This window comes from Triturus cristatus, chromosome 4_1 (assembly GCF_964204655.1).
Source record: "Triturus cristatus chromosome 4_1, aTriCri1.1, whole genome shotgun sequence".
Lineage (NCBI taxonomy): Eukaryota > Metazoa > Chordata > Amphibia > Caudata > Salamandridae > Triturus > Triturus cristatus.
In genome coordinates this window covers 1,201,252,016-1,201,268,136 of record NC_140585.1, presented here as the reverse complement: position 1 = coordinate 1,201,268,136, position 16,121 = coordinate 1,201,252,016, and the positions used below count along the sequence as shown (strand labels likewise).

The following is a 16,121-nucleotide window of genomic DNA, read 5'->3' as shown; positions in this document are numbered from 1 at the left end:
TTATTCTGATCATCGGAATCTGCAATTCTTTAGATCAGCTAGAGCCTGCACATCCTGGCAACGACAAGACTCGTCAACTATGCCAAAGGTGGTTCTGGTGGAAAGATATGCATCACGACATCTCTGCATTTTGCAAAGCTTGTTCCACCTGTGCACGTCAAAAATCTATGCATTGTGCTCCCGCTGGTCTCTTACACCCTTTACCTGTCCCTGAGTGCCCTTGGTCCACTATCAGCATGGATTTTATCACAGACTTGCCGATAAGCAGGGGTTATACAACTATTCTGGTGGTGGTGGATATGCTATCAAAAATGGCCCATTTCATTCCTCTTAAGAGACTACCCCGCGCCACTGACCTCATTGACATCTTCATAGACAATGTGGTGAAATTACACGGTTTGCCCTCAGTTATAGTGTCAGATAGAGGCCCTCAATTCATCTCTAAATTTTGGCAAGGTCTTTGTAAAACTTTACAGATAGATCACCGTCTGTCATCAGCGTATCATCCGCAAACGGATGGACAAACGGAGAGGACAAACCAAACTCTTGAACAATTTTTGAGATGTTTATTGAGTACTATAACCAGCGAATGGAGTCAGGCTCTTCCCTTAGCGGAATTCGCTTACAATAATTCTACGCATTCCGCCTCCAAAGTGTCTCCTTTTTTCTTTGTAACAGGACAACACCCCAAATTCCTCCCTGTCTCACTTCCCCCCGAAATGTTGAACATTCCTGCAGTACACGAACACCACAAGAACCTTAAAGCCATATGGGAACAAGCTACCAGGGAATTACTTGACGCCAAACATCAGATGAAGGAACAGGCAGACAGACATAGGCGCCAGGCTCCTGTCTACTCTGAGGGCGATCAAGTATGGTTATCCACAAAGAACCTCAGGTTAACAGGACCGCGTAAATTCTGGCCCAGGTATATAGGACCTTTCCCTATACTTAGGATTATAAATCCAGTAACCCTGAAATTAGACCTCCCACCAGATTTGCATATACATCCCGTTTTTCACATTTCTCTCCTCAAACCCTTCATCCCTCCCTCTAGTCCGGAGCCTCCGCCTCCTCCCATCACTGTAAATGGTGAGCAGGAGTTTGAAGTCAGACGCATTGTTGATTCCCGCAGACATCAAGGAAAGTTACAATACCTAATAGACTGGGTGGGGTATGCTCCGGAGGATAGAACCTGGGAACCAGCAGAGAATGTACATGCCCCAGTTTTAATTAGGAGATTTCATGTCTTGCATCCCAACAAACCCAGACCTGTGATTAGACCGTTAGGGGGGAGAACTGTTAGAGGTCGTGCTTCCTGTACTCTTATTATAGGTAAAATACAGGAAAACTCCAAGTCCCAGAATGCTTAGAGCCTTGTATGCCTTCCCATATAGCCTTGCACCAGCTCACGTGACTCCAACCGGCATATAGGCTGCCTGCTCCTTACCAACAATGCTTGGCCTCACTTCCTGGATTGGGACCACGCCCCTGTTTCCCGTTTGGAGCTTCCCTGGATCGGATCGTCGTTTGTCGAGTGTTCACGAGTTGGTGGAATCCTTTTTGGCGGATCATTTCCATGTGAAGATGCAGAACCGTGAGTGCGCTGCATATTGATTTAGTTCATGCCTCCTCTACATACTGAAGAACTTCTTTCAGTGCTGGTGGGGAGCGTGTCCTCAACTGGCGCCATGAAACTTTATTGAGACAATTTTGTATTACATTGACGATATCAGTAGCGCTGGCTCATCGCTGCATTATTTTTGAATCTGTAGCGTGAATAACGCTGCGTAGGACTCTTGCCTGTTTTGTTTCTGCCGGGAGCGTTGTTTTGCCCTTAACCCCCTCAGCGCAGGAACGCGCTGTGACTTTCCCAAAGATCCTTCCCGCTGACTATCAGTTTAGAGGTGATTCTACAGCCTTTCAAATTTTATTTTGATTTACGAAGAGTCCAAACCTTTTTTGGGACAGACGGACTTGCTTAATACTTTAACAACCCAGGGACTCACATGAAGAAAGGACTTTGCTGTACATTGGAGATCTCTCTTGTTTATGAACTCGCCACACAGCGCCTTGTACAAACGTGGCAGGTGTGACACAGCCAACACCCGCCATTCAGTTCGCCTCCTGTCCTCATTTCCTGGGTGAATCAAAGGAGCAGGGGCTTCTTATTTTGAATCGTCTGTCAGTTCCTAAGTTCTATGTGTGAGTATGAGGAGGTATACAAGGTTCTAAATACTATTGGAGGGTGGAGGGTCTCGGGGAATCCTCTTACACTTGTCTTGTTGCTTTTGTCTTCTTGTAGGAACCCTGACTCCTATACCGGACATCCCTGTAGAAAACCCGGTGGTCCTTTCCGGTCTCTTCGCCCTCTAGGGGGTCCAAGTCTTCCTATAGTGTGTTATTCCCTACAGGAAGTTGGACCCTGTGAGAGCGAAGGGGCTCTCTCTTCGCTCCTGTGGATCTCGGACTCTCTGTCGTGGACTCAGAACCGGACAAATATGACAAGAAGAAGATAAAGAGCACTTAACTGGAGGAAGGGAGGAGGCAGACAGAGGACTTTGTATAATGGTTTATGGAAACAGTTGATGGACTACATTCCACAATGCCTCCCTGGTTGTAGGGAGTTGTAGTTTTTTCTGTGGTTAATGTTCAATGATTACTGTGAAATCTCTCTGGCTGCTGTGTTTTGATAAGAATAAAGTGAAGAGAGAGATAAGCATAATCTGAAGCCTCCGGTCATGACATAGAATTTGAATACAAAATACAATTGCTTCAGGGGTTATCGGATATGCAACAAAAAATACTGGTGTTTGAGCTCCAAAGATTGATATTTTGGTTTAACCTGGTCTTAGGTTGGTTTTGTGGGTGAGTACACTTGTTTACCTTACTCACATCTGACTTTTGTGTGTATTCACTTTGAAAATGCTACAGGATTTTTTTTTGCTAACTGAGAATGTTCTCCATGAAACAAATGTAGAATTTAAGAGTGATGATTAAAACAGAAATGCTGGAAAATGTACTTAATTTCTGCTCTAGCATTTTTATCAATAAGATGCAAGAGGTTAGGACTGTAACTGATTTAAAAGTTGCGAGATGAAGATCCCGCCCACATTTTTAAGTATTTCTTTCATCTTCATTTTCTTTACCACAGCCAGAAGGCTGACAATGTGGCTGTACCTGGCGGCACTGCTTTCCCTGTATGTTTTCATCCGTTGGTACCGAGAGAGGCAGACTTTCCCAAACCTTACAGATAAATATGTGCTGATCACCGGCTGCGACTCCGGCTTCGGGAGCCTGTTGGCACGGCAGCTGGACCGCCGTGGTCTGCATGTGCTGGCCGCATGTCTGACGCAGAAGGGGGAGGAGCAGCTGAAAGAGGCCACGTCCCAGAGGCTACGGACGGTAATTCTGGACGTCACTAACAGCGAAAGTGTGACCACCATGGCCCATTGGGTGAAACAGCAAGTGGGAGACAGAGGTGAGCACAGAACCACTAGTTCCATACTTATCAACCTCTTCCCTGAAAAATATAGGGAAGTCAGCCGTTTAATAGAATGATCAAAGTAAGGTACACTGGGAATTAACATTATTTCACAGGTCGATGTAGATTCGAAAAACGAGTGACTCAACTCAAGTTTGTGGAGGCTTTTTGTTTGTCAGGATGGTGAATATAAGTAAAAGGAGTTTGTATTTGTCTCATCTGTGCAGATTGATGCATCTTCTTTATCTATTTAGAGTCAAAAGCAAAGAGCTCATAAATTAGGCACTGAATGGTAGGTGAACCTTATATTTCTTGTGTTTTATGTTCCAACTTGCTACACTCCAAGTGAGATCCACGAAGAGTTGGGCACTGAATAATTCAACAAAATGTCTTAAGGGGAAATAAACTCAGCTACCCTCTTTTCACATGTTCATATCAAGCCTTGTCTTCCTACTGAATTTCCAGAATCTGTTCCCTAAACCTGCATACAACGAAAACGATTGCCTAAGAATGCCAAGGATTTGTGATGCAAAAGACCCACGAACTTCTCTCCTGGCACTTACCAACCATTGCCTGATGGTTCTGTATTTATTTGTATAGAGAATTTTATTGGACCAAACAAGCATGCCAATGCTAGCATTTAATAAATCACTCGCTGGATGTTAATATCTACCCCTAGCATCAACTACAGGGCGCTCAGTTCTACTATGCGTGTGTCCCTTAGCACTGAATACCTCAGCTGAAAAACCATGCCTACGACTGGAAAGTAAACCTGAGGCTTCATCATTGAATTATGGTTACCAAAGCAGTGCAGTCCTTGTTGACGGCTAACAAACTCAACAGTGTGCTTGCCCCCAGTTTTCTGAGAGTAAGATCAAACTCAAAAAACTTATGGCACCAAATTGAAGGAGACCCTGCGCGTTGATTAAATTATTTTTGAAGAAATATCCCTGCATACTACGTGCTCATACAGTTCCCTGGCATAAATAGACAAGAGTGTTTGCATGACATCAGTCGGAACAGATGTATGCAAGTGAAGTTCGCAAGTTAGTAAGTGATTTAACTTATTGATAATGAGGAGAAACAACTCCATCTGACAAATATCGTTTGCCATTCATATGTGTGCTAACAATCTGGGTGTCCTACTCGACCCCATCATCCAACAAGCACTTGCAATGCAATAGGTCTCACACTTTGAGAGAGTTTAAGCTATTGGCATTGTAAATCGCAATGCCTTTTACATATCTGTTGGGATAATTAACAGATAAATGAAAGGCATTGTCATTTGAAATGCCAATAGCTCGAACTCTTGTAAAAGCGAGACCTATTGCATTTCAAAGAAGCGGCTGCCATTGTCCCGGGCTGCTTGGAAAGTGAAAGTGCGCATGGCATGCTGAACGTTGCAGGAAAGCATGTCGTACCTGCAGTCGGAGAAACTTATTAAAGAAAATAGTGCTTACAGACTAAATAAGACATAACCTTTAGCAACAGAAGTAAAAGGGCCAGTGCTCATGGGAGGTTACAAATAAAGACAACGTGGTACTAAGGAGGGACTAACAAGCCTATTAACGAATCAGAAGCCAGGATTTACAAAGAAGGACAATGACACAATCCAATGACAAATATGCGCGGAGAGTGGGTGGTGCTTTAAGTACATACTCGAATACAGAATACAGCATGCAGCAGAGCAGCGCATGCGCTGCCAAGGCTCAACCTAAACATGTAAAATTGGACTCTGTATGCCAAGGACTGCCGGTTACTCCAAGTTTTGAGTGAAATAAATTGTAATCCTGCTTCCTCACAGAGATATAGAGCAGTATAGTAAATTCTGTTATCTCAAGGTGGGGCTAATGGAGACCTTATTATGGAGTCCAATATGTTTTACCAGCTCTGCTATGCAATTAACTAGCAGTTTCATAAAGTTTACGAAAACCGTAAGCAAGCTAGTAGAAGACATTAGACATTTAAGTTCAATGATAATCACACACTAAGATTCCGATGTTTTACTTGCTGCAAAAGAGGGTAGTTGGGGAGGTCTTACATTTCAAATGGAACTCTTCCCTTTCGAAGATGTTATTTGTTGTAAGACAGTCTCAGTATATACATTGTTTTTAATTTTTTTCTTAATATGTAACAATATTATTCACATGGTTGATATTAACTGTTCAATATTGTATTAATTCATTAAATTCGAAGGCATTTGTGGAAAATAGATGATGCTGTTAAAGAATTGATGATTAGCCTAGACAGTCCAGCCCGAACTGCCAAACCAGGTCCTCCCTTGACTGGAAACAAGCATCCTAAGACCGGTTTCGGGGTTTCACCCCTCTTCAGCCAGGATAGCTTGATTCCAGTGGCATGGAGAGCACGGGACCCACGTCTGGGCATACTTGTCCCACTCGGGGTGTCCAATGCAAAAACAACAGTTGATGGACAGAATGCAGAACAATGTTATACATTCACCCCAGTACAGAGATCTAGGCCTAAATCCATCGTTTTTTTGCTCACCATGCCATTCCAGTTTGAACCCAGCCATATGCAAATCAGTCTTGACCCTGTGCCTCATGGGAACAGTCCAGCCCGAACTGCCAAGCCAGTTCCTCCCTGGACTGGAAACAAGCATCCTAAGACCGGTTTCGGGGTTTCACCCCTCTTCAGCCAGGATAGCTTGATTTCAGTGGCATGGAGAGCACGGGACCCACGTCTGGGCATACCCGTCCCACTCGGGGTGTCAAATGCAAAAACGACAGTTGATGGACAGAATGCAGAACAATGTCATACATTCACCCCAGTACAGAGATCTGGGACTAAATCCATCGTTTTTTTGCTCACCATGCCATTCCAGTTTGAACCCAGCCATATGCAAATCAGTCTTTACACTGTGCTTCATGGGAACAGTCCAGCCTGAACTGCCAAGCCAGGTCCTCCCTGGACTGGAAACAAGCATCCTACGACCGGTTTCGGGGTTTCACCCCTCTTCAGCCAGGATAGCTTGATTCCAGTGGCATGAAGAGCACAGGACCCACGTCTGGGCATACTTGTCCCACTCGGGGTGACCAATGCAAAAACAACAGTTGATGGACAGAATGCAGAACTGTGTCATACATTCACCCCAGTACAGAGATCTAGGCCTAAATCCATCGTTTTTTTGCTCACCATGCCATTCCAGTTTGAACCCAGCCATATGCAAATCAGTCTTGACCCTGTGCCTCATGGGAACAGTCCAGCCCGAACTGCCAAGCCAGTTCCTCCCTGGACTGGAAACAAGCATCCTAAGACCGGTTTCGGGGTTTCACCCCTCTTCAGCTAGGATAGCTTGATTCCAGTGGCATGGAGAGCACAGGACCCACGTCTGGGCATACCCGTCCCACTCGGGGTGACAAATGCAAAAACAACAGTTGATGGACAGAATGCAGAACAATGTCATACACTCACCCCAGTACAGAGATCTGGGCCTAAATCCATCGTTTTTTGCTCACCATGCCATTCCAGTTTGAACCCAGCCATATGCAAATCAGTCTTGACCCTATGCCTCATGGGAACAGTCCAGCCCGAACTGCCAACCCAGGTCCTCCCTGGAATGGAAACAAGCATCCTAGGACCGGTTTCGTAATGATGGATTTAAACCAGCTCTCTTGACGGGGGGTGAATGTTTTGATTTGTTCTGCATTCCGTCCATCAATTGTGTGTCTTTTGCCTTTAAATCAATGACATTGCTGTGGAAACGAAGCAAGTCAAGTATAGTTAACTACCAAAGTTTTTTTTTTAATCTGGAAAGAGCAGCACAGTATTCCTAATTACAGGAAAAACACCACAGACCTAACTTGCAGCATAAGAACAAAAATGTGTATGTGTCTGTGGAGTAGTGAAGCCCCATTTACCCAGCTCAAGTGGCGAGGTCTGGACCTGGGTGCCAGGGGCAGGAATATTGGGTACCACTAAAACATTATTAACTACTATTTATGGGTGTCTTCTGTCTGCAGCTCTGCAGACAAAAAGCTCATAAATAACACTGTTAGGAAATACCATGAAAGAGGTTTGGAAGGTGGGCTTAAATGTACAGGGAAGGAAACAAAAATGTAAATAAAAATAATGATGACATGCAGACAACAGGGGAAAATACAGAGGGGTGAGCAAATAAAAAAAAATGAGAGAGAAAGATCAGCAAAAAGTAAGGGTAAGGCAAAAGAAGGGTACGTAAGATCAAAAATGAAAGAACTGGAGGGTGAAAGGAAGAATAGAATGATAAAATGAGGAAGAAAATGTAAAATGTAGCATAAAAGGGTTAATGGATAGGGTGAAAAGCTGGATAGATGGGTATGTGTGTATATATATATATATATATATATATATATATATATATATATATATATATATATCGATGGGTGGATGCTTGAAAGGATGAATATAGATATTTGAATGGGTGGAATGTTGAATGGGTGGATGGAAAGGTGATGGGATGGCCAGATGAGTGGATGACTAGATGAAAAGGTGAAAGGGCGGATGGATAGATAGATGTATTGACACTGTGAAAGGCTGAAGGGAAATCTCTCAATAAGGGTAGGTTTGCTTGCTTCACGTGCTCAGTGCGCTTAGAGGTATAGCTCAAGTGGGGTGTGTTATAATTTTCTAGCTACTTCCCTTTGTGTGTGCGATGTGATTAACACCAGGATAGCCACTGGTGAACAGCTGAGGGCTGCATGAAAATGCACGGTTCTTTAAGGAGTTTGCAAACACATTTTGGCATATATTGACGCCGGCCACCAAATGTTTAAATAAAAAAAACACAACTCAGGCTCATAGAAAGATGGAGCATAAAGCGCTAGTGCTTACAAAGAACATGATTAAAGTCTATACAGGCCAGATTTGTGTGTACTGCTTATGATTAGGCAAATACGTAACAATTTGAAAAAAATAACGCAGACATTTTATATGAGCAGGAGCAGGTTGTAAACATATTACCGCAACAACCGCTGAATGTGAACAAGCTGTGACATCAGCACACTGCGCAACAACATTGTTGTTAGTCAGCTGCCATGTGCAATGTTCTTAAATATGACAGGCTGTCCTCCTATAGAATGTGCGCCATGACAGCTTATTCGGAACATAGTAAAAACTGTACTGCGTGGTTCCCAGACAAGGTGCTGTGATACTATCTGTTAGCCAATTTTAAGCATTCTGTGAAAAATGTTGATAGTAGAACAGTGTGAGACTCCTTCCAGACATGGTTGGAGTCAATATTTAAAGTGGATCCCTGCAGTTTCATGAGTCACTGGATGTGCACACCAGGGTCAGTAAGTACATGTTGATGCACAAATTAGCAAATGTGCCTCCATTACTACTCACACAGGTATGTGAATGGGATAACCCCATGCTTTATTAATGCTTTGTGATGTCTGGTAACAACCTTTTATCCACTGCGTATGCCAGATAACGTCTGCATCGAGCAGTTGAACTGTTACTAGCCCGTGCTATGAAACGGGGAAAAACATTTTTTTAAAGAGGCGTATTCTGTGCCTTTCGCCCCACTAATTTAGACATCCATTAAGTTAGGCCGATTTTATAATTGTTCTATTAGGTCAGCTTTGGAAAGTGAAATTACGCATGAATGAACGTCCGCGATGTGTTCAAAGAAAGCCAGATAAATATAAAAAAGCAGATTGCATACAGCGAACGCACACATTAACAAAAGCTGGCATGGACAAAAATATGTAACAGGCTGCTTTTGTATCTAAGATGTAGAGCTTACCTCCTACGCAATAAAGAAAGTAGTAAACGAAGCGCTGCAGGGCATGTGTAACATATTTAAAACAAGCATTGAAGATGCAATAGGTCTCGCTTTTGATTAAGTTACAGCCATTTGCTTTGCTAATGGTATTGTATAGCGAAGCAAATGGCTTTAACTTAATGAAAGGTGAGACCTATTGCATTATAACTGCTAGTGCTGAGCACGGGCAAGACCCAGTCCACTTAAACCCCTGCTACAACCATTTGTGAGAGGACTCCGTTATGTGGCGTGAGTGAGACTGATTCCCGTATGCCTGTGTGTGACTGGTTCACACTTCCCAAGTTCACATGAGTTACTAAGAGTAATCCCTCGAGTGCTCAGTGTCTCCAAATGTTTTCCGAGGTTTCATTGCTTGGCTGCTACCACGTCACCCCTGTATGAGTGTCAGGCGTGCAACACCCATTGGACTCAAAGGGCTTCATGTTGTTTCACCCCTTCTAAGAGCCGCTGCAGCTCCACTCTGCCTATTGCTTAAAGATTCAGCCACCCCGAAATTCTTTCTTAAAAGCCGTTCTGATCGTGCATAAAACACGGACACGATAACCAACGTGTTTTCTAATAACCGAGTGGCATATTAACGTTTACACCAAAGCGAATTAATCACCGAAGGGCTCATCAACGCTTTTAACAACGTGAACTAATCCAAAAGTATTCACGTATCTCTACAGCATTAACAAACACACGGCCACCACTTGCAATTTTATAATCATAGCACGCTATGAAACTTTATTGATAACTAACATAATGATTAACATTATGAATGAATCGCGACCATTTCAAGCCACTTGTTGATATGTCTAGCATGTTAAAAAAGACGAATATTTCCTCATTATTATTTATGATGTTTGTCCTAGGACTGATCCCTGATGAAGGGTATATGAAAAACCTGAAATGCATTGGATGAATTAAACAGTCCATATATCTTGAAAAACCAAAGAAATTGGAATATTGAGATATAATGTATGAAGATTAAATATACATGAACTGATATCTCCAAAAATTTGTTTTTTCATCTTCTTAAACTCAGAAGCCTATTCATATAGGACACAGTAGTGCCCAAAGGGGGACACACCCAGCGTGGGTAGTGCAACCATTTTTTTCCTTTTGGGACGGCCCATCGGGACTGGATCTCACGGCTTCTTTATATAACAGCCTCATAAAGATAAGAAATTGCTTCACAACATCCGTGAAGCAGGCGGTCCAGTCCGGATGGGCCGGACCAAAAGGCGAAAGGGCAGCGGCTAAAACCCCTCATTTCCAATGGCGGGCCACCATTTAGCATAAACGGTGACGCCAGCCAATGGAAATGAGGGGTGGGGCTTTAAGCCCTCTTCTCAAACTCCTTGTTAACCATAAATCTCGCCGAGCGAGCAGCGCATGCGTGCGCTGGAACACTAGGAGAGACCTAAAAATGGTTAGCATGTGGTCTAATCTGTGTTTAAAGATACATTTGATGTAGCTTGGGATAATATGGTCAACTTTGACATAAAACTCGCAGACCCATTGGCTTTTCTCAATTTTTTTGATGATCTAGCTTGGTAAATGTACATATTTATGTACATGCGACATTTATAGAAATCAATCTAAAGTAGACATTCTTTACTATGAATCCTGGCCCAGAAGTCGAAAACTTTTGCTCCTTAGTCACTGTTAAAACAAACAACCATTAGTGGAAATTGAACTAATCATCTTTCAATAGGAAAGCAGAGAGCCAGCCATTGAAGCACACACAAAGTAATACAAACGCCAAATGTTTGCAGTCTGGCTGATATGGTACCCATTCCAAGAATTACACGCATAGCCACTGACTGATAATCAGCTGGTGAGAAACTTTGTATTCTCTGGCACAGACTCCAGGAAAGTCACAGAGCAAATGGGCAAATTAAACCAAAATGCGGTGGGGCACCCTTGCCCTCATGCTTCGTGACTGCAGAGTTAAAGGAAGAACACACAACCACCAATGAGCCAAACTGTCGGCGATTAACAGCGCATCTGACAAGAATGGCAGAAAACGTGGAAGATATCAAGTTTAAAAAATGTGCACTAGAACTCTAGACTGAACGCTGCCAAACACTAATTCCCTAATAAAGGTACAGTGATGAAACCCCTTACTAGCGATCTGCAGATTAAAGTGCAGTTACCTGCTTGTGAGTGCCCCCCTGTTACGATACCAAGGGCATTAATCATGCATACACCCTAAGCTGAAGAACTACGCTTGCAAGGCACACAGATGAATGAGTACACTGTATGAATCGAGCACAGCCCGTACTCTGCGGCATGTTGCACAGCTCCGCACAAGTAGCGGGCTCGTTCGAACTAAGATCGGGGGTTCAACAGCTAGCCACATGTAAATAGAAATTAGCGTTTGACACCGGGAAGGTGAACGTGTTCAATCGGCACAGCACTCAAAACGTTCAGCTCGTCACCCTTTAATTAATGTTTACTGCATGAAAGTGAGGTGCAACCATTTTAAGTAAACCTCAGTCACAAAAAAACACGGTTTATTTCACAATTAATGGACATTCTACCAGTTTGTTGTGGGAGTGATGTTTAGTGAGAGTGGTTCAAGAAAGCAGGAACTAGTCGTTGCCAATGCCACAAAGTGTGACCAGCATCGGTTGTGTCATACTAAGCTCGGCCTTTCGACTAGTGCCATGACCAGTGAAAAGCCACCAAGACTGACGACTATGTGGCATGGGCTTCAGACATGAGTAAACGATGGACTGCCACGTGGGATGTGCTGTTGGGATCTGAACTCATCTCAGGACTGATTTAAAAGTCTGAGGGGTATTACCCCCAGGTCCCTCCTGTCCTCGTCCCCTTCATACTAACAAGTGAGATAATCTATCTCACGACAGAAAAAAGAAACGCAGGAATGCTGGTACACCCCTCCCCCTCCTCACTGGGAGTACATAAGGGTACAGTACCCAGCATGCCTCCTGTTCTTTTTTCTGTCTTTCGACAGTTTGAAGTGGACCAGGAGCCTGGGGGCTCCTGGGGCTTACCTGTTGCTGGGCTTCGGGTTTGTGCTGGATGTTCTTGGTTTCTCCTCCTGCCGGGCTTGAGGGGTGCCATGTGGACGCTTCCTGTCGGGTCGAGGATTCTTCCCTCTGCTGGCGGTGTCCTGGCTGCGTCCTCCGTGTTGCTGGGCATGTCGGAGGCGTAGCGGTTCCTGTTTGTTCCCCGGGAGTGCAGCGGCCCCCGTGTGGCTGGGGCGCTTCCTGCCGGGGTTTGCCTGACTTCCTGGGTTTGGGCAGGAAGTCAGGCGTTTTCGTGATGGCGGCTGGCGGCTGACGGCGGTGGCGCTTGCCGGTCCTCTATGTAAGTACAGCATAGCGGTTCTTTTTTCTTGTTTCTACTTCCATTCTGGATTTTGACCCTGCTGTATTTGCTGGACTTTGGTTTTTGGCCGTTTTGAGTGGGTTCTCCTGCTGACGTTCCCCTCGCAGTTGGTCTACGTCTCCTCCTGCCCGGCTGGGCTCCCTGACATCTGGCTTGGGTGTTCTCTGTTCCTGCGCCCTCCTGCGGTCTGGTCCTGTGGAGGACTTGCGGTGCCTGGTTGTTCTACGGCTTCCGTCATGGGCAAACACGCCCGGAAGAGCAGGCCTGTGGAGGTTTCCTCTTCTGCCTCGACTTCATCTACCTCTTCTCCACGTTCCAGGCATTGTTCCCGTGGGGGTGATGTCCGGCTGAGGCGGCTCATTAGGGAAACTCTGTTGGATATGGGGGGTGCTCCCCAGTCCAAGTCTTCTGGTCGGGCTCCGCCTCCTGCTGCGTCGTCTTCTTCTGCTTCGGAGGATGAATGGATGGGGAGCGATGGGCTGAAGGGCAAGTATGTCGACAAGGACATGTTGCCGGACTTGTTGGGTCATGTGAAGTCTAATATGGGGTTTCCTGCTGATGATGCTCCGTGTACTTCTGGGAGTTCCCTGCTTAGGCAGTTCCAGTGCTCTGCTCCTGTGGTCATGCCGGTTCATTCCTGTGTTCGGGAGGTGCTTGACCGGGAGTGGAAGGATCCAGACCGCATTTTGCTCCCTCGCTTCATGGCGAAGCTCTATCCTCTTCAGGATATGGCTAAGGATTTGCCGGACTCTGTTCCTGTGGATTCTTTTGTGGCCAGTCTCGTTGGGCGCACTTCTTTAGCTGAGGACGCTGTTGTGCGGGATCCTGTGGACAAGCGGGTGGACGCTTCCTTGAGGAAGGTGTACTCTGGTTCCCATCTGGCGCTCAGGGCTGGCATTTACGGGACTTATGTGGCACAGTCTCTACTTTCGGACTCAAAGTCCTTGTATAGTTCTATGGATGATGCTACGGACTGTTCCGGTCTTCTATCTCGTGTGGAGCGGCAGGTTGAGTTTCTGTCTGACATTTCGTTCGACGTCGTGCGTGCCTCGGCCCTTTCTGGGGGTGCTTGTGTGGCTGCTCGTCGTAACTTGGTTCTCAAGGACTGGAAGACTGATTCTGCCCAGAAGTCTGCTGCTCTGCGTTTGCCCTTTCAGGGTTCTATGCTGTTTGGTGAGGAGTTGGAGGGTCGGTTGCATCGGCTGTTTAAGGAGAGGAAGCATTTTTCCTCTTTTAAACAACATTCTACGGTGCCTGCTTTCTCTAAGCCTAAGCCGTTCTTCCGTCCTTCCTCTCACAGACAATTTACTAGGGGCAGGGGCCGTTTTCAGTCTGGGAAGGGTCATGACAAGAGAGCGAAGTCTCCTCCTGCGAAGCCCCGTTCCTGACTGTCAGGGGGCGGCCGGCGCCGGATCCTTGGTCGGCGGTCGGCTCCGGTTCTTTCTTCCTGCCTGGATGTCCTCCTGTTCAGACTTGTGGGGGCCGGACATTGTCCGTTTGGGGTACCTCTTGGAGTTTTCGGCTCCTCCTCCGGACTCGGGGGTCCGTCCGACTCCCTGGCCGTCATGTCCGTCCAAGCGGGTGGAGCTGTCTCTAGGGGTCAGGTCACTGCTGGACAAGGGGGCGGTTCAGTTGGTTCCTCTGGGGGAGAGGGGTCGGGGGTTTTATTCCATCATTTTTCTGGTTCCCAAGGTGACTGGGGGGTTTCGTCTTGTTCTGGATCTCAAAGCCCTGAACGTGTCTGTGCTGCGGGTTCCGTTCAAGATGGAGACTCTTCAGCGGGTGATTCCCCTGGTTCTCCGGGGTCATTACATGTGCACTCTGGACCTTCAGGATGCCTATTATCATGTTCCGGTTCACCCTCTCTCCAATCGGTTCCTGAGGTTTTGTCTTCTGGGTGTCCATTATCAGTTCCAGGTTCTGCCTTTCGGCTTTGGTCTGCCCCCAGGGTGTTTACCAAGGTGGTGGCACCCTTGGTGGCTTACTTGCATCTTCAGGGGGTGATGGTTTACCCTTCTCTGGACGATTGGCTCATTCATGCTCCCTCCGCGGTTCAGTTGTTGAAGGATCAGGGGTTGGTGTGTGCGGCCTTGGGGGCCCATGGGTTCCTGTTGAATCTCCCCAAATGTCAGCTTCTGCCGTCTCAGGATCTGACTTTCATCGGTGCTCGTTTCCGCACGGATCTGAATCGTGTCTTCCTGCCGGTTGCCCGGGCGGTGACCTTGTGTTCCCTGGCTCGTCGGTTTCTGGGGGGTCGGTCCTTCCCGGTACGTCTTTGGTTGCGCCTTCTGGGTCTGATGGCGGCTACGGTGTTCACTGTGCCTTGGGCTCGTTTCCATCTTCGGCCTCTTTGGTCTTACCTGTTGGCCCGGTGGGATCCTTTGTCTCTGGATTTGTCTCTTTTCGTTCTGGTGTCTCTGTCGATCCTTCCTGCTCTGCGTTGGTGGACCTGGTCGGCCAGTCTGGACAGGGGCTTGCCTCTGCAGTCTCCTCTTCCTTTGGTCCTTACCACGGATGCCAGTGCGTTGGGTTGGGGGGCGACTTTGGGGTCGGAGTTCCTTCAGGGTCGTTGGTCTCTGCTGGAGGGTCGCCGGTCCTCGAACTGGCGGGAGTTGTCTACTGTGTATCGGGCTGTCATGGGGTTTCGGCGCCTCCTGTTGCACCACCATGTGTTGGTTTGGTCGGACAACACTGTGACCGTGGCCTACTTGAATCATCAGGGGGGGATCCGGTCTCGTTCCCTGAACGCGGTGGTTTCCCCGTTGTTTTGCTGGGCGGAGGGCCATCTCTTGTCTCTGGCGGCTGTGCATGTCCGGGGAGTGGACAATGGGATGTCGGATGCTCTCAGTCGGTTTTTTCCGGCCTCCCTGGAGTTGGCCTTGACTCCGGTGGCCTTTCGTTTGGTGTGCGTGAGGTTTGGTCGTCCCTTTCTGGACCTCTTCGCTTCCCGGCTCAATGCTCTGCTTCCCCGCTTCTTCTCTCGGGTTCCTCAGGAGGGGTCTTGGGGGGTGGATGCCCTGACGCTGCCTTGGCCTTCTCGCCTCCTGTATGCCTTTCCTCCCATTGCTCTGATCTCTCGGTTTCTGGCTCGGCTGTTGCTGGAGGATCGGGAGGTGGTGGTGCCCTTCTGGCCCCGCAGGTCGTGGTTTCCCGCTCTGAAGTTGTTGGCGGTTCAGGGTCCTTGGTTCTTCCCGTTCCCCCCCTGTCTCCCGTGCGGTCCTATCCGATGTTGTCCCTCTGGCGGCTTCGGCTGTCGGTTTGGATGTTGAGAGGCAGGGGTGGAGGAATAGGGGTCTCCCGGAGCATTTAGCTTTGGCTGTTCAGCGGTCCCGGCGGCCTTCTACTCTTCTGCCCTATGGGAGGCATTGGGGGAACTTTGAGCGTTGGTGTCTCGGGCTGGCGTTGTCTCCCTTGGTTTGTCCTTTGCCTGATGTTCTTCAGTTCCTTTGGGTTGGGTTTGAGAAGGGTTTGTCTGTCTCGACTCTGCGGGCCCAGTGGGCTGCTATT

At 46.9% G+C, this 16,121-nt stretch overlaps 1 protein-coding gene across 1 annotated transcript in view; it reads left to right on the top strand.

Annotated features, from left to right (window-relative positions):
- Positions 1 to 16,121, top strand: part of LOC146856383 (retinol dehydrogenase 16-like) — a 128,312-nt gene that overhangs the window by 87,836 nt on the left and 24,355 nt on the right. The window contains exon 2 of the mRNA XM_085654499.1: positions 3,155 to 3,481. Coding sequence (XP_085510625.1) covers positions 3,169 to 3,481 — 313 coding nt within the window. The 5' untranslated portion in view covers positions 3,155 to 3,168. The remainder of the gene's footprint in view (positions 1 to 3,154; positions 3,482 to 16,121) is intronic.